Below are 23587 nucleotides of genomic sequence, written 5' to 3' on the forward strand. Positions count from 1 at the left end.
CCTGGAGAGTTTTCCTATACATGTTCCAGTGTCAATAGCAAAGCAGATGGAGGTGTCCCAGCAAACCTGGCTGCAACTGGCACTGGCAGGACAGGTGCCCAGCCTGGATTAACCATGAGTGTGGGCCTGAGTAAATGCTGCACCAACGCGTGGCTGATCTCCTGCTCAAGGATCCATCTGCAGCACCCACCTGGAGAGCCATATTCATGTCTTGGCAAGCGGCAGATCTTGGGCATTACTTCAATCAGAGTCTTCACATACTGCAGGATGGTGCCTTGGAGCTGTTGGAGACACAGGGAGTTTAAACTGGAATGCCAGGTCTCCTGGCACTGGTTTTGAAAGAGGCTGGTTGTGGATGGGTCCACATCTGACAGCACAGGATGAAACTTCAGCTGGAGTCCGGGAAGAACTTGCTTAATTTGGATTTCACTCAAATATAAAATTCAGCCCAAGTGTATGGAGTCAGAGTGCTTTTACAGCTTCCTCCCAAAGAATAAATCACAGCTGCATGGATTTTCGACTTCAATATACAGCTTGCTGTGTTTGCATTGTTTGCAGCTGAAATCCAAAACAAGGCTCACTCTTAGCTGCAGCTGGACTTGTGCTTCTAACCCAAAAAGCATTTCACCAGAGCTGCCAAAGCAGTCACTCCCTAGCACAGGAAATCTCCTTCCACCTGAGGAATGATCACTGGATACTCAGGAGTTTAATACAGAATTTACGTTCATGTAGAAGAAGTTTCTGCAGATCTGGTATTTTGGACGTACATGGATTAGAGCAGAGCACATTGCTTAGTTTAAAGCCCCTGCTGCCATTTGGAGTTACACACTTGCACCCTGTAGATACATTACATGAGATAATGCACTAAATCCTATTTAATCAACCATAAAATCTTTGTCCTTGTGCTGAATGCTGTCTGATCCTGCTGGAAACACTCCATCATCCCACAGGAATCAGTGGGATTCCTCATCAGTGAAAATCAGCCCATGGCTCCAAGTGTTCCAGCGTGGATCAAGGCACACGAGGGTGCCCTGATGAGAACACCCCGATCCCAAAGCCCACACTGACTGCCCTGCCTGTACCTATCCAGGCTCTGGAGTTTCTCCATCACCAGGGTCAGGCTCAGAATTACCAGGCTCTTGACGATCTTCAGCAGCTCTTCCATGACCACGGCGATGCCTTGGTAGCCCAGGAGCCGACAGATGGTCTTGAAATGAGGAGGCCCCACGAAATTGCGGTAGGAGCTGTAGATGTGGCTGTAGGCAATGTTGAGGGGCTGGGAAATTGGAACAGTGACAGTCAGACAGGGCCATCGACCAGACCTGCAATTCTCTTATCACAGTATTATGTTACATCACTTAAAAAAATTTTTGAGGAGGAGGAGGAGAAAAAATAATACCAATGGCAATTCCCACTTCTGCTTCTTGAGGAGAGGAGATTGCTTTTCTCCCTATGTAGTCAGATATATTCTAACTCTCAACACTGTCATGTCACAAGGTTTTATTATCCTCCTATGTAGCAACACCACTTTCATTTCCAGGTTAATTTACTCTCCCATATACTCCCAATCAAGTATTTCAGTTCAGTGGTCCTTTGCCTCTTCAAAACCAAATTGTTCTCTACTAAAATGAAAAGCTTTATATACATTTAAGCAGACAGATTTTTTTTCCCCCTATGGGCACTTGCTTTAAATGAGGCTTATTAGGAAAAGCAGGAACTGCAGCAACTGAGTTTAAGGGCAGATGGAAAAGACACAGAAAAGATCCTTTTTGCATCCTGCAAAGCTTTACATCAGCCTCTACTTCACAGACATCCCATGGGTCTGTGACAAAGGGTAAGAATCTGACACTGGTCTAGGGAGAATAGTGCCCAGGACATTGCCCCCAGAATTTCTTAGCAGCAGAGAACAGAAAGTGATTTCCAGGAATGTACTCTATCAATGTCATCTTGGAAACATGAAAATTGCTGCAACGTTTCATCACTGGAACATTTACAGGATCCATTTGGTGTGAGGCAAAGACAAGTAGGGGGAATTAATTCACTTGTATGTTCTGCAGAGAAAAAGTACTGAGAATCAGATTTAACTGAGACACCACATGCTCAGAGAGGGCTCTGCAAGGGAAGTGTTGGCATCACAACTCAGCCCAGCAGACGGGCTGCACTCTCCCTCCATGACATCTCCAGCTGCAGCCTCAGTGAGCAGCAAAAAAACCACCCTGGAAAAGATCCTGGCATGTAGTGCCCCTTCCAGCAAAACACAGATTAACCCTGGGCTCATGCTTACCAAAAGGTAAACAAAGATAAGGAAACAAATTAGGCTGAATTCCAAACGCCTCCCTGTGGATATTGCAGACTCCACTCTAGAGGGATCCCCCTTCCTGCCAATAATGGAGCCAAGGGATGGAGGCACTGAGGAGGTTTGGGTGGAAGGGAGCAAGGGCTGGAGCAGCAGAAAGGGCAAAATGTTGTCTTTGCTCCACCACTGCTGCAATACCCCCAGGTGGAGGCTCCAGTCATCCTCCACTTCTGACTCACTCCACAAGATTTACTGAGCTACTAATGGGTTACAAAGTCATTTGCTAAAAATCGGAAAGTATTTTCTTTTGCTCTCAGCTATAGAATTTCACCAATGTACTGACCATGCTTTCACACACTTGTCAGTTACTTTAACCAATTAATTGTCCCTCATCTTGTCACAGCCCCACAGATCTGGTGCAGCAGATTGTAATTCCTAAGTGCTCTTTGAACTAGCAGAAATAAGGCACAGCTACAAAGTCCCCTATTTTCTGTGAAATGTTATTTCGCCTCCTGTTCCTGGTAGGTGAAAATAGCCCTGTAATACTATTAAGTACAGAAAGACTGCTGTGGAGGCTCATTTACAATGAGCAACTTTCTCTCTGATCAAAATTTAAAAAAAAAAAAAAAAATATCCCTGAGTATGTGTCAAGAGTTAAGAATTATTGAATTATTTAGGCAGACAGAAGCCTACTTTCAAAGCTCCTTGGATACCAACTCTTAAGAGAATTGAGCACCTTGCTTAGGCTTCTGTCTGCATCCTCAGATAACCAAGTCTTTAAAAGTCGGGTGGAGACGGACCCACGGCCACTGGTTATGCACCCTGATACATTTGAAAAACCACAATGTGTTGTTTTGAAAAGTGTGTCTGTTTAAACACCAGTAACTCCCAGCCTGGACCATTTGCCAAATGGCCAACAGGACCATCCCAGAGGGAAGCCAGTGCTTCAGGGCCCCAGTCCAGCCATACTCCCACAGCTTTTGTTGCTTTAACTTTTGCAAGGCACTGTCCCAGCCCCAGCTGTCCCCAGAAAGTGAGGGCTGCAAGGGTGATCCAAGTGGCCCAGAGATGGCTCCTTGCACCTTCCTTCCACACCTCCCTGTAGGCTCCTTTACCCTGTTATTTCCCCAGGCGTAGCACACTGGGACTCATCCTGGCTTGGGGGAATAAAAAAATCCTTAGTTCAGTGGGCTCATGAGTCCACATTCATTTCTGGAGACCTCTTTGCTACTCCATGGCCAGGGAACTTCTGTCTGTGCATGTCCCTTGGTCCCTGAGATGGGCTACCATCACTGGTACCAGCTGTGGTGCAACTGGTCAGGTTTTTCTCCCAACAAGGCTGATATCTGGCTATGCAGGCAGCCAGCAGCTGGTGCTGCTGCACAGCCCCCACCTCACAGCACTCCCTCGCTCCTCAGAGGGATAATGGGGCTGGAGAGCAGCTCCCAACCAGCTTCTCCCTCGAGTGGGGGGTCTCAGCAATTAGCCTGATGGGGAGAAGACACATTTTAGGATGTGCATTGGCTGTGGATGAGCAGGATGATTCACCCCAGCCTGTCTGCAGGATGAGGTAGGTTCATGGAGCTCTCTGCAGAGCCACACAGCGCACCAACAGCAGGCTTGCGTCTAATAATAATGCTCTGCCAGCAATTAAAAATATAACTCCATTTAAGGGTGAGATACACAGCTTGGGGTAAAGACTGTAGGATGTAAAAAATGACACCAGTGGGTATTTTAAGACAAAGCAGCTGAAGGCACAAGCTGGCTGCATAGCACAGCACAGCTCACTCCCCCACGCTGGGCGGCCGCTTCTGACCCCTCAGGGAACCAAAGCAAAAGCCTGACCCTGACCCTTCCTGGGAGCAGCAGCTGCTGGAGACACTGGGGAGGTTTGCCTCCCCTTTGGTTTGGGGCCAAATGGGCAGGTTTTGGGGATGGGAGGCTGGGTTTTGCAGCATGGGGCAGAGCTCCCAGTGTCCTACAGAGCTCACCCTGCACCCAGGTCTCAGGGACAGCCGTCTGTAATTGTGAGCATGTGGGGAAGGTCCCAGCGTTGCTTTAGGAGCTCAGGAGGTTACCAGGGATGCTCTGGAGAGGATTTAGCAACAAACAAAGCAAATCAAACCCTAGTTCTATTTCCATGTCTTTGACCTTGTTGTTGGCCATCACTTAGACCTGTCTGAGCTCACCTGAGGAAAGGCAGGGAGAGTTTTATCTGATAAAATTCAACACAGAGAGATAATAGGTAGCACTGACTGTAACAGAATTCCCTTGGAAAAACGAAGAGCTAATGAAAGAGGAATATACTCAGAGACAAAAAAAGGACTTGCACACAGCCCAAGACAAGTCAGGGCTCCCAGCCAACCTAATTTCAGTGCAACAGCTGAGAGTGTCTTAGAAAGTGGAATGAGTAACTCCAGACTCAGCATCAACATTTCTGGGAAAGTTCCTCTCGAGCACATTTTGGCTTTAGAGAGCAGCAAGTCACTTGTTCAGAGCCTCTCCTTACCAGGCCCATCCATCCCCTCCTGGCCACAGGCTCGAGCTGCTCCCCTGAGCACCACAGGCACTGGCTTTGCCTCTCCCTCCTGCCCTCTCACCAGACTGAAAGGGGACATCCCCAAGCTGTCTGTAAGTCAGGGGCATTCAAAGAAGAGCTGGTCTTAATCCCATGTAGTTCAGCAGGAGGTCTAGGTCTTTGAAAACCCAATTCCTACTCCTGTCACACGGTTTAGAAAATATTAAAAGGCTACTGGAAATTGCTGCACCACCAGGGATCAAAATGTACTGCTTACAGCTTCCACTTAAATCAGTAGTTTAAGTGTGCAAGAAATCACAGAATTAATGACAAAGTCCCTGAGTCAACGTGTACCACAGGCCAGTATCCAGATTTCATAGCATGTGCCAGCGTGTCTGTAACCCCAGACCCTGCTAGGGCTCCGTTCTGGTCTTGCTGGGGGACTGTGGATACAGGAAAAAAATAAAACCCAAATAAGCCACCAAAGAAACCTGCCTGGCTTGTTTTTTCTGCCTTGGAGACACAGACTTCTCCCAGGCAGAAGCTTTTAGGGGCAACATTCCCAAATCACTCGAAGATGCCTGCCCATCCTTTCCTATTGGTTGCCATGGTGAGAGATGACGGAGCCCGAGCCGGGTATAAACGAGGGAGAGCGCGGGGAAGGGATTTAGCAGAGGCAGGAGGGAGGTGAGTGCTGGCAAGGCACTGCCTGTGGCCACTCCGTCACCAGAGCCACCGCGACGGGGCCACCGCGGACCTGGCGGGAGGTAAGTGCTGGCTCTGGGAGGGCTCAGCCATGCGCACGAGCAGCCTCGTGTAAGAGCAGATAAGCAGTCATTAAGGTGAGCTTACTCTTGAGTGAATTAAAGGGAAGTTAGTTATTGTTAGAGAGAGAGGAAAAAGGGAAAAATAAGCCAGCTCGACTGAACGGAGGTGCTGCTCTGAGCACTCGGCTGGCTGGGAGAGAGAACCCTGCAGCGAGGCTCAGAGAGCACTTTGGGGATCTGAAGGAGTGATGTGCTCAAGTAATTTGTGGCTGTTGCTAAACAGCCACACAGCTCAGGAAGTACCAAAAAACTACTGGACATTGCACCATCAGGGATCAAATCTACTGCTCACTGGCTTTGGCTTAAATCAGTTTAAATTTGTTAGCAGGGCAGTGCCATTTTTCTGTCTTTGTTCTTATTATTCATATATTTGTGTTTCCCTAAAGGCACTGATTTTATATTTCACCAACCTACAGATTTGACATTTAAGATCCTGATATTGCAATGTGAGATGCTGCAGGAACAGAAAGAGTTTATACTCTATTAAGCAAGGAAGGTACAGAAAATGCAGCAACAACTTAAAACAGTGAATTAACCATTATGGAGCTTTCTAAATGGCATTTAGACGTAAAATCAAAATATTTATTGATTGGCAGCTTCACAAGGCAAGCTGGAGCTAGCTTAATGATCACTTTATGTTAATCAAACTTGCAGTATCCTTTCTATGTTGTGGGAAACAAAAAGCTAAGAAAGCTTCTGATACAGACAACCAGTCAGAGAGATTTTATAAAAAATATAACTGGAGCAAAATTATACCCTGTGCTCCAACTGGATATTTTTGTTATGAAGCAGAGTGATACAGGAGATCTGGGCAAAAGCAAGATTTGTCTTCTGTAATTCTAGCATGTAACCTAAGTGAGCCAGGATAGTCTTCAGCCCAACCTAAGGGAGAGTAAAAGTCAGTGGAAAGACTTCACCGTTGTCAGTGGCCTTTGAGCCTTGACACGAATCAGAAAACTGAGCCTCTCCCTGCATCTGGTTTCAGGGGCACGATGAACATCGAAGTGCACAACATCACTTACACCAGTGCCACCGTGTCCTGGGCCATGAGCAGCCCCTGCCCAGAGAACTACTACCACGTCATGTACCGCCCCAACTGGAACAGCGTCTTTGCCGGTTACCTGCGGCAGAACTTCCACCGCGAGGAGCGAGTTCCGCACCCCCTCAGCTCCCTGGTGCTCCACCGCCTCACGCCGTCCACCATCTACGTCCTGTGCATCACATGCAAGAACTCCTACCCCTCCAGCAACCACTGCACCACCTTCCACACGCTGGACAAAATCCCCCTGGTTTTCGGCGGCTCCAAGCACGAACCCACCACGTCCATGTGGATGGTGAGCAGCCTCCTGCTCCTCTGCTTCCTCGCCCTCCTGGCCTACGGCTGCCTGCAGTTCTGGTCTGAGCGGTGCCACCGGGCTGCCAGGCTGAAGCATCCCCACACCAGCCCTGAAGAAGTGGTTGAACGAAGCAGCTCACCAGAAGAGCCACTGAGGGATGGACTGACAGAGGAGCTCCTGGAAGTGCCCATGACCACTGTGCTAATGAGGAGCTCCAGTTTCATGAAGGAGAGCCCGTGTAACTCCCCTCACTACTTTTTTTCCTATAAAAACAGCGATGATAAAAGGGCCATCTTGCCACAGCATGGCCTTCAGTGAGAGCAAAAGAAAACAAAACCTTTCTTAGAGGTTTGGTTTGTCCTGCTCTTTCCCAGTTCTTGCCAAGAGGACTGTCTGTGTGTCCATGGCAGCTGTCTGTCCTAGGGTAAAACATGAGGCATAGACGTTGGTCACAGGGAGAAAGATTTTTGTCAAGTGACAAAAATATTCTCATTTGCTGAGGATTTTTAAAAAAGAAACCAAGTCAGCTCTCTGGGAACAGCCAGACTTGGCAGACTGTAGTGTCATTAGCTCATGTGCATCAGTGCTGTAGGTTCACTTCACAGTCATCAATCAATGTGCACAAGAAATAAACTCCGCTCACGTAGTTTCACACTTGAGTGCCCCTCCACTAGCATTACACCCCAAGCCCTCATAACATCTGTATAAACAGTCATTGCAGCCTGAGAAAAGAGCTTTTTGTCAGTATTAAGCAGTGCACACATAAGTATTTTACTAATTCCCATTTTGAACAAAAAATGGGATTCCTGAAGTGGTACCTTCCTTGGGGAGCATCACTGCATCAGAGCACCAACTTGCTCACTTCGCTGTGCATTTAGATGGATGTAATTCAGTCTCAGTGCCAACACCAAGCACAGAGCAGTGCTGACATCCCTTAACATGGACATTTTATGGAGAAGAATTTGGAAAAGAAACAGCAACACCACACTGAAACTGCTTCTTGCATGGCCTTTTGGCTGCACACAGCAATGTGATCCCGCACATTCGCACCCACCGCTCCGTTAATGAACCAGTCCTGGCATTTCTTTCTTTTCCTAAATAAATACTTCCAACATCCACTCCTGCTGGCTGTTGTGGCTCATTTACTGACCTTGGACCCGTAGAGGTAATAGGGCTGGACGTTGGCTGGCTTGTCCCGCTGGGGCTCCTGTGTGAATGGGATGGCTGTCCTCACAAACCTGCGGCGAGCATGGGAGATGGGGGGAAAAGTGGTCAGAGCCTGGTTAACTGAGCACACATAGGGTACAGTCTGGGATGACCTGCAGCTGCAGGCTAGTTAGAATTCATCATCTGAGCTACATCAACTGGAATGCAAAATCCTGCCACAATCTGCTGGTGGTGTAAAACCCACCAAAAGTGAGGTTTCTTCTCATTTTTGGCAGGCAAGAAAGCAGTATCTGAGCAGCTACCAGAGCTCTGCTGCTGAGTAAACCAACCCTCAGCCACTTGCAGTCACTATCTAACTGCTACATGAAATTTGTTACTAACATTTTCAAGACCAAGGGGAGATTGTGGGTTTCAACTTCATTTTAAGAGTAACTTGCATCCCACAGGGAGGACAAACATTACCACGATGCATGCCAATTTTATGTGGCAGGTTTGACATTCTGGAAACAAAAGCAGCGTCTCCAGGTGGCCTTGCTTTCCCTCCTCACCTGTTGGTGGATCCGTTGTAGCAGTAGTTGGGCAGGAAGTCAAAGTTGAGCTCCCAGAAGACGTGGAGGGTGATGCGCCCATAGGGCGCGGACACGTTGTGGTTGGCCTCGCGGAACATGGCATCGAAGCTGTCCAGAGTCATGTGCTTGCACAGCAGCCTGTGAGTCAGGCGATTGATTTCCAAGAGCCACTCCAGCTCCTGTGGCACATAAAGCAGTAGAAAATGCAACGTATTACAACAGAAGCAGCTGATTTAATTGCCAGGGGGATGGTTTTATATCCACACGCACACAGAACTGAAGACATCAGTTTAACTCAGTGGTCAAGGCCAATTGCACTTCCACTCAAGGGGGTCCTGGTCCAGTACTTTGTGAACCTGTAGGAAGCAAAATTAATTTGTTCCCCACTGAGCACTGGCTGGCTTTCACCTCAGAATCCTCCCAAGGTGGAAACTGGTAATTTTACACTACTTGACTCTGATGCTCCTGTAACGTATCAACGGCAGCAAATCCTGTATGCACACAAACAATGTCACAGCCACCTTCATCCAACAGGGAATTAAAGTCTAGATTTCCTTCTCCCAGTTTACAGGACTCTCTTATATGAGCTCTGCAAACTCTAACTGCTGGCTGTCAACTTATGATTTACACAGATACTTAATGGCCTGATAATAATGCAATTAAAGCTGCATAAGCAGAAATAGTAAAGACTCAGCACCAAAAAGGAAGATACATACATGACTGGCTGAAACCTACTGCAAGGGGACTCATAACAAAAGACAGTTGACTGTGTAGCCACAGCAGTGTATTATTCTCCGTGCTCATACTCAGAGTCAATAAAAGTTCTTACCACGATGGATGTCAAGTCCTCGCTCTCGAAGCGGCTGATGGCCTGGTCTAACGATTTGTACATGGCTGCAGAGATGCGCTGGGTAATGAGCCTGTTCAGGTCAATTGATCTGCCCAGCAACTGGCAAAAGAAGAGATTTGCACGTTATATACTGATGGGGAAAAGGTATTTTATTTTTTAGTCAACACACAAATTAAAACCAAACCTCCAAGTCTGCTTAAAGGTGAAAGCAGTGGTGCAAACACCTCGTTTGAGTTCAGATTACTTAAGAAGGAACGAGAGAAATGTGGGGAATAACTCGTTTTTGTGTCAGAAACAGATTCAACCCTTCTCAGTCCAGAGCCCATCTCAACTAGGATGCCCACCACCACCAGAAGGGTAACAGACCAGGAGTGATGAGTACTGGAGCCTGCTGCTTGCACTGTACCTGGACGTGCCTCTGCTTGAGCAGTGTTTCGTAGCGGTTGGACGGCGGGTATGGAATGATCACCCCGTAATTCTTACATTCAGCCCGGAAACGTTTGTCCAGTAAAACACTGAAAAAGGGAAGCAGTGTCAGGAAAATAGAAACATACACTATCGTCTTCTCTATGCCTCTTCCCAGAGTTGTTTTTGTCCTTCTTTTAATCTTGGCTCTGAATGCCAAAAAATTTCTGCACGCTAAATCACAGAGCAGCGGTTGTTATCTAGGGACTGCCATGCTTGTTTTTTATGGTTAAAACATTCAAAAAAAATAAAAGATGTGCTGAAGGATATCAGTGCCAGGTACTGGCTGGTTCCCCTGGTGTGCTCCCTCCTTGAAGATCTGCTGTGGGAACATTTGGTTGGTGATGGTGATTGTCCTCCTTCTCTAAGGCCAAATGTGACCTAGAAATAAAACCTGCACATGGAAGACTTGATTCACCTTTGAGGCCACGAGAAGGAGACTCTCATTAGAATTCATCCATGTTCTTTAAATTGGTAAGGAGGAAATGCCACAAAGGTTCTATCTCCCCAAAGGGAGAACAAGTCCTGCTGCTTTAGTAGGGTGAGGACAAGTGCATATTCCTGTTTTGTAGAGATGGGAGGCTTCCAGTCCTTTGCCTGGTACACAAACAGAAGTCAAGCAAGGACATGTCTGTAATAAGCCCAGTTTGCTTTTCTGCTGCTCTCACAAACTGGACTCTGACAGCTACTCAGGATGCCAATTATAATTTTTTCACTTTTAACTATGTCTCCTTAATTAATTTTCCCCATCTACACCGGTCTGACATGGACAGCCAGCTCTGGGGGACAGGGATGATCTATGCTTTGTTTGCTTGCAGCAGCTGCTCCCTGAGGGAAACCTTTTGGTTAACAGCAATTTGGATGCAGCGATATCATCAGTCACCATCAGCAGTCAGGTTCTCCTACCTGCCAGCCATTGCTTTATAATAGGCAAAGATCTGATCTGCCAGCTTGTATACAAATTGATCAAAGCACAAATTCACCTGGGGGAGAAAAAACAAGACTTGGTAAGGGTGTCACCAGCAGGGAACAGCTCCTTCCTACGCATGCAAGATCAATACAAACCAGTGCAGGTCTCTCATTTAATACAAGCATATATTAAAGGTCACACTATCTAAAACCCACACTGCAGTTCTCACAGTGCTAAAGGTAAGCAGAAAACTGCAGTTACATGTCTGGCTTTGTAGTTTCTGCATGCTCTTACAGGTCCTGGTCCCCCACCCTCAATCATCCTTCCCTCTCAGGGAATTTCTTGTTTTCCTCTGATGTCTCAAACCCTCTGCTCGAGACTTTTCCATGTCCCCAGTATTTGACAGCCTTTGCCTTCCATGGTTCCCTATGGGTACAGCTAAGCTGAAGCCCCTAATCAGGAGAATCTGAAAGGTCTCTGGAAATGCTGATTTTTTGGAAACTTTTCAGTCTGATGCAATATTTCTTTCAGGAGGTGCCTATAATGAACTGCTGGGTCAAACAGGGCAGTGTGACCCCAGTGAGCTTTATAAAGATGAAGAGAACTTACTTCAGCTTCAATTTCATCATACAGGAACTGCTTTTTGAACTTGGTCAAAGCATAGTATGCACTGTCATTGTAGAGGTCCAGGGGGTACAGCACATACCTGAGGGCAAGAACACAGACCGCATCTAAAATTAACTTTGGAGCTTATCACCATAAACTGCAGCCAGTGCATGTGCCCTGCTTGGTGCAAACAAAAGGCTTTTCTCTGACTTCATGCCTATCACTGCCACTCCCTGCAGCCCCTCAAATAGTCCCTCTTGTTCCTTGGGTTCTGCACAAAGCAGCTACAATCGACCTGGAAGTGAGCTAATTATGAGTTGTTCAGTCAACATTTCCTTCTTTTCTGCCCTTAATAATTCTTTCACCCTGCCCTCACTTCAGAGAGTGCTCTGACAATGGCCATAACAACTGAAAATCAAGTTTTCCTAATGAGGAAGACATTATGAAGATGATTACATCTGCATAACAGCAATTCCTCTCATCATTTATCAGACATATAAACAAAAGGTGTTGAGGTAGCTTAGCCTGGGCCCTCCCCCTTTGGTGACACATCTGTCCCAGTGCTGTGTGCAGGTGACAGTGCCACTATGTCCTGCCCACGTCCCAACAGTTGCCAGCTGCTGTTTATGACACATAAATAAGTGCCAGTGCCAGGAAGTCGCCCCTGTGTCTGCTAATGAGGTGTTCACACAGTACCATTCATGTGACAGCAGATCAAGGAACATCTATTTACCTCCCACGTCAAAGAGACTGCTCAGCACCAGCCTACCCTTCTTCCTGAACAAAATCCCAAACCTCAGCACGTGCACAGTGCCAACGGAGCCCCTCAGCTCTTACTCCATCATGGAGGGTTCTTTGGTTTCCAAAATATGGTCCGTGAGGATCCAGGGCATGGACATCTCGATGGGGAACTGGATGCGGCGGCCCATGGTCAGCTCCAAGAAGAATTCCCGGAACCAGAGCTGGGACAGGTCGCAGCACTGCTGCAGAGCTTCTGGAATGCAGAGGAGATCCATGTTATCCCTACATTACTCCCCTGGGGATGGCAGTGAGGGCATGGCACAGGAGGCAGCTGCTGCAGCCTTGCTTTTGGGTATGGAACATTTTTCTAAGATGTCTCTGGTTTTAAACACAGACCGTGTCCACGCTGCCTGAGCACTTGGTAATGCAAGAAGAAGGAAGGGATCACCCCTTTTGCTCTAGAGGGCCAGGGAGAACACTTGAAATGGGTCAGAGTTATTCTGGAAGACTTTTTCTGTGGCCAGTGGCTCAGTTTGTCTGGGACAGAAAGGAAAGTCCAGTCCTAGAAAATAAACTACCACCTGCAGCTATTTGCTCTTGCTGACTTGGTCCTGTTCACGTAATGACTACTACACAGAAGCATGCCCAAACCAGGCAGAAGTAGAGTGTTTGGGAAAAATCAAGGAAAATCTTCTGCATAGGTCACTGAGGAGCAAAGCTGATCTGCCTTTGCCTTTCTGAGCATGCAAGAGCTTGGTTCAAGCCTCCCCCTGCCATCATCTCACCACTGATGTTGAGAAGGTGGGTGAAGAAGAAGGACTGCTTGTGGAACTCCTCAATGGCCAAGACTATCGGCCCATCCAAGCTGCTCCTCAGAGTCTTCTTCGAGCCACTCTTGTCTGCTATGAGGGACTCCAGCATGGTCCGCACCATGTAAAGCTTTGGAAGAAAGGTGACACGCAGTTACCACTCTCCAGACACCATCACACACAGCCTTGGTGTTCTGCAACAAAAACCAGCACTTCTCCCAGGTGGCGACCACTCTGCACACATAAGCCACTGTCCTTCAGAGTTAAACCCTTAAAATGGGAGGCTTTGGGAATCATACAACAAATTAGGCACCAAAGCAACATTTAGCACACAACAGCGTGAAGACTTTGTGGAACAGACCACAGAAACTGCTGCTAATCCACAGGGTGGGAGACCCCTACATGGCTCTGTGACCATTAATTCCCCACACAGGAGACAGACATCCTCATACCTGTGTGCTTGATGGTCCTACTGCTCGTCGTGGGACTTTAATATCAAATCCGCCTTTGGGATCCTTCTCACCTCTCAGGCAAGGATCATTTGGAGGCTCTCGACCTCCCTCCCAGTCACAGATTGTCTTCCGAATTGCCTGAAGGACACTGGAGTGGCGGGGAGAGGGAAAGCAGTGCTTAAGCTTGATTTTACTTCAAGAGGAAAATACTAATGGCTGTGCACATATGGGAGGACAGGCACCTGAGGTGGGATCATACACAGCTGTTATTGGTGGGATGATGCCCAAAAGTTACCTCTGGAGGAGCTGCTGGACAAGGACTGCTGGCTGCTTGTGTGCTGGAGCATACACGGGGCCACATGCTTGTATACTAGAAAGTTTAACACTAACAAATATATGGGTTTTGCACTGGATTCAGGGACAGACTGACCTGATCAGAACATTCTTCTTCTTCCTGACAGCCTGTCGGAGAGGCTCCCTCAGGGTCACCTGGGCAAAGTCCTGCAGGGCCGCGTAGATGGTGTTGCGGATGGCCTGGTTGAAGACACTCTCCATCCGCCCCATCAGCACTTGCAGGCCTTTGATCATGGCAATCACCTGAAGCAGAAATTAAACCCAGATGTATTTGCTGTTTTTCCATTGTGTGAAGAGCTGTATGAATCCAGCATTAAGAGAATTTGGGACCGAATTAATTCTACTCAAGTAACATAGGCCCAGTGATTAGGCAGCTAACTTTTGGGTGTTAGCTGCTTTACAGATCACAAAATGCTAAGCAAAGCATTTATAACATCAGTTTCTTGCAAATGGCCCCTGTTCCTTGCTTCCACTCCTGATCTCTTGATCTTTAACACCACACAATCCCAGGAAACTGCACATGCTCCAAGTGTGGGTACAGCTTGAACAGCCCCGCATCCACACCAGGGCAGAGCCTTCCCTTCCAACAGCACAGTGGAGGAAGCCATAAGGCAGTATCCAAACCAACCTGGATTGTGTAAGGCAGGAGGAAGGTGAAGGCCTCCCAGAGCCAGGCTCAGAGGGCTGTTCCCACTGTTTACAGACAGCCAGGCTGAGAGTTGATGTGTCCTGGGCACTGGATGAGGATCTCTTGTGTTTGCACAGCTCCTGAACGCAGTTGCTGCTCTTGCTCCAGATCACACTGCTCTGCAAGCCCACTGTTCTGGCCTTGTGTGACAAGGTTTTGGTAGCAGGGGCTACAGGGGTGACTTTCGTGAGAAGCTGCTGGAAGCTTCCCGCATGTCCGACAGACCCAATGTCAGCTGGCTCCAAGACCAACCCACTCTGGCCAAGGGCAATTTAAAGGCCAAATTAAGGGATGTGGGAGCCCTTAATCCCTTAACATAGGTCACAGGGATGAGGAACCAGTGGGATGCCCTTCCATCCTCTTCCCCTGGCCTGAGGAACATGGACAGGAAACCAGCACGGACTGGCTCTGACTCTTGTGCAGGTGGCACCTACTTCCACAAAGGCAAACTTCTCCTCACTGGTGTAGTTGTACCGGGTGGCTCTCTCATACTCTTCAGCTGTTCCTGGGCAATCCTTGTTACAGAATTTATCTGTGGGATGCACCAGCTTCCAAGAGTACTAGAAGATGGAAAGAGACAATGTCAACATTTCAACGAGCAAGAAGACAGGCTAGAAAGACTGAATAAGGTCATATGCCAGGAAAACATTCCCTGGATTTCACTACAGGTTGACATTCCTGGCTTTATTATCACTGAGTGAATACTGGTTTTCTTTATTTGGGAGGCTGCTAGTCATACCAGGCTTTTGACATCCAAACACTTGTGCTGAGATGTGGTCGAAACTTTGCAAATTAAGAATTTCCATCATTATCTGAATTATAGTTTTAGTTGCTCCAGACCCAGACTCATCCCAAACTGCTTTCAGTGATGCAGGGATGCACTCCCAGGGATGCACTCACCACTTCCATGACGTGGGCACTCCACTTGGACAGCAGCTGCAGCCCCCGTAAAGCCAGGTCAAAGAGCTCCCTGTACTCCTCATCCGACTTCTGGCTGTCCAGACCTGAGCCAGTGACCACCTGCAAGACACCACATCATGTCAGGGCTACAATCAACAACTTGCTGCAGGGACTTCACTCAGTCAACAGATTCCTCTCCCAAATCCCACCTGAAATGAATTGCTGACCTTATGACCAAGCTAGAATTGAGTAAAGCATACACTGTCCCTCAGGAAAAGGCAAGGCTCTTTTTACACAGGCAGGCAAATTATTTCCTACCAAAAAATGAGTCTGACCTGTCACCTCAGAGCAAATAACTGACTGTTTTTATTCTACTTTCCTATTCATTTTTGATGGTCTAATACTACTGAAATCCTTGAGAGTCCTTTACTGATTAGAAGTTCAAATAAGCTCTTGCAAATGCCAAAAAAGAAGCGCCTGAGAATGCTACGATTTGTTAAACTGACACTGATGAATGAGGATCACACATGCGCAAAAACCAGTCCCAATGCCATCAGAGAGGGCACTGGAATTCAGTAATGAGAAGAACAGAGACGCCTTCATGAACTTTCCTCAAAGCCCTGACTGATAGGCCTGTGTAATTGAAAAGCCCTGTTTGCAAGTCATTGGTGTTCTGACATTTGGCTGGTAACAAACATTTAGTTGCCAGTTTTTTTCTGCTTATTTTAACGAAGCTGTGGTCAAGGAGCAGAAGCTGTTGCAGTAGATCTCCTGGTGCACATGATTTTGTACCTGCAGGAGCCTTACATAACTTGGTTTTTTATTGCTGCAGCAAGAGTGGTTTGTTCCACCCATGTCCTTCAGCACTCCTCACTACATCTGTGGCAGACCATGGTCCTGCCACACGGTTCTCCCCCACGCTTGTCCATCTCAGGAGCCTGCTTGCAGGGAGTGCAGCTGTACCCACCTCGCTGTTGCTGTAGCGGGCGAGCTCCGAGATGAAGCGGATGTGGTCGTCTCGGATCTGCACCATCTGCTCACAGATGTTGTACTGGGGGCTGATGCTGCTCTGAGTGCACGTCCACCTGGGCAAAAGAGCAACGGTGTCAAGGACAGGACACAGCTTCCACTCAAGAGACCCCAGGGACAGCTGCTCTCCTCATTTGAACGTGCTCCAGGCATGCCACCCTCAGGGCAAATGTCAGCTGTGTCGTCTCTCTGGTGTGTGGGGTCTTCCAGAGGTGGTCTCACACAGCCTGATGGGGACACTTGCCTCACCTTTCAGCCTGAGTGTGTCTGCTCCATCCACCCTGAAGGCTGCTCTCCATGTGGGCTCACCTACCCCAAGGGCAGAGATGGCTGTCTCCCAGGCCACCATGGGACAAGCTTTTAGGGAAGGATGAACTTCAAAGACCTGCATCGTTTGCATCCTTTCGGCTAAGCCTAAGGATAATCATCCCCTTAGAGGTCTTCCCTCCAGATCTGGGTCGTGCTGCCTTCTCCTGCAATGAAAAACTGCACAGAAACAGCCCTCCCATTGTTTTTGGTTCTGGCTCATGCTACCAGCTCAGTGAACAACCCTGAGTACAAATGATGAGCAGAATATGATTAACTGAGCTAGATTTTCATTTGCATTGATCCATATGTACCACATGACAGAGTAATGTCATCCTAAAAAAAGGCAGCACTCCCCTTCCAAAGGCACAGTTGTATGAAGGAATGGGACAAATCAGGTCTATTTAACTTAATATCTCATTTTTATCCTGTAATGTATTAGCCCCAGATACAGAACCAGAATGGCTCCACCAAAACATTTTGTGCCCGCAAACATCTGTCAGTGAGAGTCTCATGTCTTAGTCTGTCATCACAATGTAAAAGATTATACTTTTTTTTCCCCTAAGTAACTGTCCATCTTATGATAGTCATGCTCTCCACTTTAGACTGGCCATACAAAAGAAAGGTGAGACACCTGCCCCTGACATGGACATAGACAGACAGACATAGCCCTACACTTAACTGCAGTTTTTGCCAGTATTTGTGGTGGTAGAAGGTCCTGGAAATGCTGGGCCACGCCATTCCTTGTGAAATCCATCCTCCCCCAGTCCCACTGTTCGGCTCTTACCCGTTTCCATGCGCTCCCCACCGGACAATCGGCAGGTCAGCAGGAATGGCCAGGGCTGCCCCAGCCCTCCCTGCCACACACAACCTACTCCACAGTGCAGAAACAAAGCGCCATGCAGGAAAAACACCAATTAATTCCACTTGCACGGAGACAAGGAAGGAGAGAAAGTGACAAAAACAGTATTAGTAAGAAATGGGGATTACATGGAACCACCTTGGCAGAGTTAGAGCTGGGAGTCCCATGCAATCTGCTGGGAAAGCAAGTGAGTGAGGAAGAAACACTGGTTAGTACAGTACGGCACACAGACCTGGTGAGACAGATTTCAAGACAGACATTAAAATTGTGCACAGGTAAAACAGCCCATGAGCTACCTTGGTTTTGAGATGAGAAAATGAGGAATGCTGCTGCCACGTTTTGTTGAAATGTGCTTTCTGAATGATTTGGGATTAAAAGGTGCAAATCTTCAGACAGTTCTACTCTTTCAAATCAAGTTTTCAAAAATATTGTTTAAATTTAAATGATGTGGAATCATATTTTTTTCTCTTCTTTTTTCTTCCCCCTCAATTTTAATTGAAAACTTTTTGCTCAGGAAGCTTTGCCACGTTGTTTTCAAATCTCTCCTGAACAATTAACGGGCACTTTTCAACCAGTTTTTGGGAGGGCAGGGGCAGAGGGCTGCTCCTGGCAGGCAGAGAAGCTGGACCCTCTGGGGTGGAAGGGGACGAGTGAACAGAAGCGATGACACTGCAGGATAATTCCTGTCCTGCTGAAGAGCCAGCCCGGCCTGGCTGCTCCTCACAGACACCAGAGAAAAAACCTGATTTCCACCCAGTACAGTCCCACAGGGGGAAGGCCACTGCCTGGTGAAAGCCTGGCTGCCACTGGCCACTGCAGCCAGACACAGCTCAGACAGGCTTTGCTCACGTGTGGTTGCAAACCTTATTCCAAGGATATCCAAACCCAACACCGATTCTGCTGGCAATGACTGAGAGTGACGCAAAGCTACGAACACAAGTGGGGCCTCTCACGTGCCTGCTGTGACTGGGACAACGTCTGTGGGTTCATCTGATGGCAGCAGCAAACTGCCACCAGCCCAGGCTGCTCCTGAGCTCCCCACTTCTGCTCTTCTCTCACAATAGCCACAATCACAGAATCATTAAGGTTGGAAAAGACCTCTAAGATCATGGAGTCCAACCTCTGACTGATCACCACCCTGTCAACTAAACCAGAGCACCGAGTGCCACATCTAGTCGTTAGCGCCACAGTCAGCCGTTTGCAGTTCATTAATTTCCAGAGCATCTGAGCCTCTGGTTCAATCCTCATTCCTGCTGTCCTTCTTCAGGAACCCTGCCTGAGCTAGAGGAGACACCCTGGCTACTGCAGAGATCCACTGACTGCCGTGTTCATGCTCTGGAGGATTTTGTCCTTGGGGTGCAAACTGTGGATTAAAATCTCCCCAGAGCAGGGACACGCTGCTCACACTCACACAGCTCGCAAGCACTCGGCGCTGCCCCAATCCATGCACCAGCCACCTTTCCTTCCTCCCACCTCGCTGCCAGCCCCCTCCCAGCCCTGCCTGCTCCCAGGGGATGGTTACACGGAGCTTGGGAGCTGGCTGCACCCCCAGGGCCGGGGAGGACATCTTCCCATGCAGGGACAGGGAGGTACACACGGGCACACAGAGCTGGCACGCCGGACTCACGCCTCACGGGGACACACACACGTGCACAGGCCTCGCACACGCCACGGGGCTGCAGCTCCCACGGCCCTCAGGACACACACAGAAGCCAAGAGACATTATGGCAGGCACTCACTTGGATTTGTTCTCCTCATAGTGAGCACTGGTCTTAATGTATCTGGCCAGTTCTATCTGCATATCGCCGAATAAAGGAACCACCTGCAGCTGCTGGAAAAGAAAACAAAAGATGGTTGAAACATGGCAGAGAGAGAGAGAGCAACAGAGAGCGAGAGCAAGAGAGAGAGAGAGAGAGAGAGAGAGAGTGCCTGGCCCCAGTGCAACACAAGGGACTGCAAAAAGGCATCCTGCACCTCTGAAGCTTTGGGAAGTGTCAGGCTGTTTGAAACAAAGTGCAAACCTGGACCCAGGGTCATTTCACACCTAGGAAGTGACAGAAAGTGATCACAAAGCTTTCTGCGGGAGGAAATCACCCCCTGTGAGTGCTCTGGAGCCCTGGGCTCGCTGATACCAGGCTGGTTATGGCCAGAATGGTTCAGTGCTGTAACCAGCCAGAGGAAAGGCTCTTTTTACAACAAAAAGAGAGAAGTGTATTCCTGAGCAGGCCTTACTGTCTCCCAGCCTAATCCTCCAAGAGAACAGAGGGATGAAAAGCCAGCATGTTGATATTCTGGACACCCAGGAAGGTGTCAGCTTTCCCCAGGGATTCAGCACCATGGTTGTTTGTGATGTGTCTTAGAACTTCTCCATAAAGAGGAAGACACAGGCAATGTAACAGGGCTCTGCTTGCCCTTTACATCTCAGGAGGTTTTGGATGGGAAATAAATTCCAAGTGCTCTGAAGATACCTCAAGCTCAGACAGGTCCCTCCTTCACTAAACTTCCACCTGCAAACAACACCCAACCAAGGGCTACTGACAGCTCATCAGTAAAATATGAAGCTTCAACTTCACCCAGCTACAAAAGCCTTGCCCCAAAATTCAGGGAAGATGATGGCAAATTCCCTGTCCTATTATCACACACTTCTCGAGCTGAGTTGTGCACAGGATGTGTAATGCTGTCATCAGGGATTCCCACTGGCACTTCCATAAAAGGTTTAAATGAAGGGGTAGTTCATTTTCACCACTCAAATTCCTGGGCAATCCACTAGAAATTTAATCAGAAGGCAATAAGCAGATGTAGTAAAGGAGTAGCTGGTCTTTCCTTATTGAGATCTGATAGTTTGGAGTGGTACTTAACTGATTAAGTGAGACCATGGCAGATGCTGGAGAAGTGCAAATGGAAATAAAGCTGGAAAGGAGAAAGTTATTCCATGCAATGGAAGGTATTTTACCTCATTCTCTGATGGCCCACAGCACTTGGAAATGAACAGCAAATCTGTCTGAATGCACCAAGATGACCAAACTCTACAGATTATACTGAAGGCCTGATTTAGAGATTTAGTTGAATTAGCAAAGCTGAATCATGGGAAACCCAGAAGACTCTGAAGAACGACATGATAAATCACCTTTGCAGAGCAGTCTCCCCAGTGATGGGAGGGTTTTTAAACACCTCATCATCGGCCTATCCATAAGATTATGGTGTCTGTGGCCCCCTGCTCTCAGGGCTGTCTCCAGGAAATGGTGCAAATTTGGGTAAATAAGTCCCCACCGCTCAGCAGAGGATGCAGCAGCTGGCACACCCACCTTCCATGAAACCTGGGCTCACCTATTCCCTCCCCTGCACAAACCCAGCACATCACCCATAAACCAAACCTCGTGGCAATAAGCAAGGGGACACCCTCTACCCAACACCACAACCAACCTCTGCTTCCAGGCTCCTCACCCCACCTCTGCATGAAGCATCAGGGAGAATCCACTGTGCTGCAAGAGTGATGGGGAAGGAGCCCTGTGTGCCCTCCCAAATCATCACCTTCTCATTTTCCCTGATGTGGAGCAAATGCTGGTAACAGAAACCAATCTTTTCATCTCTGGAGAAAGATTAATAAAGGACTCAGGAAGGACTGCTCAAGCTCACTAGGTCTCAAAGAAAACTAATTGCTCCATCTGGAAAATTCTTCTGCTGTCCTCTTGCTATGCTATTATTCTTTGCTGCCAACACATTTGTCTTCTGCCAGATCCCACCATGCCTCCTACAGCTGACCTGCTCCAAACTCAAAATGCCTCCTTGACCCAGTCTGTGCCCAGAAGCAGTGGAAAGGAGGCACTGCCTTCCCTGAGGTGCTGTGTGGGCTCTCAGCCCTCCTCTCCACCAACAGGGTTATCCCAAACCTTTCTTGTGCTGAGTGGTCCCAGGGCAATGCAGCCTGGCCTCCAGCTGTGGATCAGACCCTGGCCAGATGTGCTTCAGCAGAGGGAGGTTGTGCAGCTGCTTCCCACCCTGCCACTGGGAGCATCCAGGTTTCATGGGCCTTTCCCCAAAACCCACATCTCAGACAAGACAAAAACGGTTCATCAAACCACAGAGTGACCCTTTGAAGATCTCCCTGAGCACCTCCAAGTCCCAGCTGACACAAACTCTCCCACAGCTTGTTCTGTGCTACAGGGAGCACAGTTTATACACGAAATAAAACTGCCAGATCACACACTGGCTCGCCAGCTGCGTCCTCTGTCCCTCAGCTCAGCAGCTTGCAGAGGGCAAGAGAAGCAGAACCATCACCTACACAGACCTCAGCAAACCAGCCAGGTTTGCTGGTGGTCTGAAACCACAGAGACTGCAAACCTGCCTCCAGAATGTGTAAAAGAGAGAGAAGCAGTCAGTCTGGCACAACCTTCCCTCATCCATGAAACAGCCTCCCCATCCTCTGCCCCTTGGCAGGAAGCAGCCAGAGCTGCAGCTCCCACTGGCTGCCCAGCTCCAGTGCCATGGGAGCAGAGCCAGTCCCAGCACTGCTCCCCATCCACAGCCCTGCTGGCACTGAGGGCTGGCATCATTCACCTCACCCGTGCTGCAGCTCTGTGCCAGCGCCTGGTCACAGCAATTCCATTCCTCAGTCTTTGGCCCAGGGTTTTTTGGATCTGGAAATGATTCCTGTGGTTTGTTTGTTGCTAGCAGCATGTGCAATGGTACAGGTCACTAATCCACTGGTCTGCAATAAACACCAGCCTCACCCAGACAGGTCACTGACCTTGAAGAATTTGTCTATTTTGCTAAGGTTGATTCTCTTCTTGGCATCCAACTTGTAAATGTTGCTGACATTCCCATCCATGAGATACAGGCCAAACCCCATCACCTGGAGAAGATGGAAAGGGAAGGTTTCATTAGCATGAAGGCAGCAGCACGAGTCAAAGACAGTTCTCCATCACTCAGCATGAGGAAAGACCATTTCAGGTTCCTGTTGCCACCTGACACCCATGAGGAAATGTTAAAAATGTGCCTGTGTCTGCCAGGATGCACATGCTAGGCAGAGGACACACGATGGACTGCGTCCATTGTCTGTGCAAAAACACAGGATGCTTCCTTTGCTTATTTGTTCCTCCTCTCTCCACATAACAATAACCCAAAAGCCTTCTCCACCCGAAGGCAAAAGTTTACTCCTGGAGAAGAATTTGAAATATTCTCCTGGATTGATTTCCCCACCCCCTGAATTCAGTACAAATCATTAGAGAGAGACAACCTACCCACATTACCCTTCAAAGAACCTGAGCTGACTCACACCACTGTAATGAAGTTTTTATGGTAATAGTGACTGCAATCATTGCCAATAACTGACTGACAGCAAGGACAAATACACCAAACAAACAGATATTTTAGCATGTTCATCTCGAGGACTCTTTCCAGTCAGAAAAACAAACCTGGGAGCATCTGCCTTCTGCAGGGAATTATTGCTAGGAATGGGCATCAAGAAGAAAATTCTGGGTTACAAAGTTGGTGGTGATTTTACAATGTCCTCTGCAGTTACACAAGTCAAGCCCATGATCCTGAACTTCCATGCACAACAGAAAAACCCGTTTGAGCCTTGGAGGATGTAGGGCACCCACAAGTGATCTCATCTACCACGGGCTTAGTCCCAGGCAGGCAGAGCTGCTGGCAGCACTGGGAAAGATTGTGGGGAAACAGAGAGATGGAGATGAGGAAGAGGAAAGGGAGAGAGGAAAGAAGATTTTTATATGGGAATAAGGGAGAAGGCCAGAAAGGACAGTAGAGAAATGGTGGGAGAAGGTCCAAGTTAGGGCAGGCACAGAAGCAGCTCATGGCACTGCCTGGCAAAGCTGCCCTGTCAGAGCACTGGGATGGAACATCCCCGACTCAGGGCCATGTCCAGCCTGTTCAGCTACAGAA

General features: G+C 48.2%; 2 protein-coding genes across 5 annotated transcripts in view; one reads left to right on the plus strand and one right to left on the minus strand.

Annotated features, from left to right (window-relative positions):
- The window catches only part of CYFIP2 (cytoplasmic FMR1 interacting protein 2), a 50015-nt gene that overhangs the window by 13854 nt on the left and 12574 nt on the right, over positions 1 to 23587 (minus strand). For 3 of the 4 annotated variants that reach the window (XM_048319559.1, XM_048319555.1, XM_048319557.1), the window contains exons 9-25: positions 22434 to 22538; positions 19426 to 19517; positions 16457 to 16574; positions 15490 to 15609; positions 15024 to 15149; positions 13978 to 14144; positions 13548 to 13695; positions 13072 to 13225; positions 12383 to 12539; positions 11549 to 11645; positions 10936 to 11012; positions 9971 to 10079; positions 9544 to 9663; positions 8694 to 8893; positions 8129 to 8216; positions 1133 to 1276; positions 191 to 281 (exon numbers count right to left, since the gene is read on the minus strand). In XM_048319559.1, the coding sequence (XP_048175516.1) occupies positions 191 to 281; positions 1133 to 1276; positions 8129 to 8216; positions 8694 to 8893; positions 9544 to 9663; positions 9971 to 10079; positions 10936 to 11012; positions 11549 to 11645; positions 12383 to 12539; positions 13072 to 13225; positions 13548 to 13695; positions 13978 to 14144; positions 15024 to 15149; positions 15490 to 15609; positions 16457 to 16574; positions 19426 to 19517; positions 22434 to 22538 (2113 nt within the window). The remainder of the gene's footprint in view (positions 1 to 190; positions 282 to 1132; positions 1277 to 8128; positions 8217 to 8693; positions 8894 to 9543; positions 9664 to 9970; positions 10080 to 10935; positions 11013 to 11548; positions 11646 to 12382; positions 12540 to 13071; positions 13226 to 13547; positions 13696 to 13977; positions 14145 to 15023; positions 15150 to 15489; positions 15610 to 16456; positions 16575 to 19425; positions 19518 to 22433; positions 22539 to 23587) is intronic. The other variant, XM_048319558.1, reaches the window with a different exon arrangement.
- Positions 5442 to 8096, plus strand: FNDC9 (fibronectin type III domain containing 9). Its single transcript, XM_048319560.1, has 2 exons — positions 5442 to 5581; positions 6627 to 8096. Exon 2 carries the CDS (start codon positions 6634 to 6636, stop codon positions 7294 to 7296), a length of 663 nt encoding a protein of 220 aa, XP_048175517.1. The 5' UTR covers positions 5442 to 5581; positions 6627 to 6633; the 3' UTR covers positions 7297 to 8096.

The sequence above is a fragment of the Corvus hawaiiensis genome, chromosome 15 (genome assembly GCF_020740725.1).
Source record: "Corvus hawaiiensis isolate bCorHaw1 chromosome 15, bCorHaw1.pri.cur, whole genome shotgun sequence".
Lineage (NCBI taxonomy): Eukaryota > Metazoa > Chordata > Aves > Passeriformes > Corvidae > Corvus > Corvus hawaiiensis.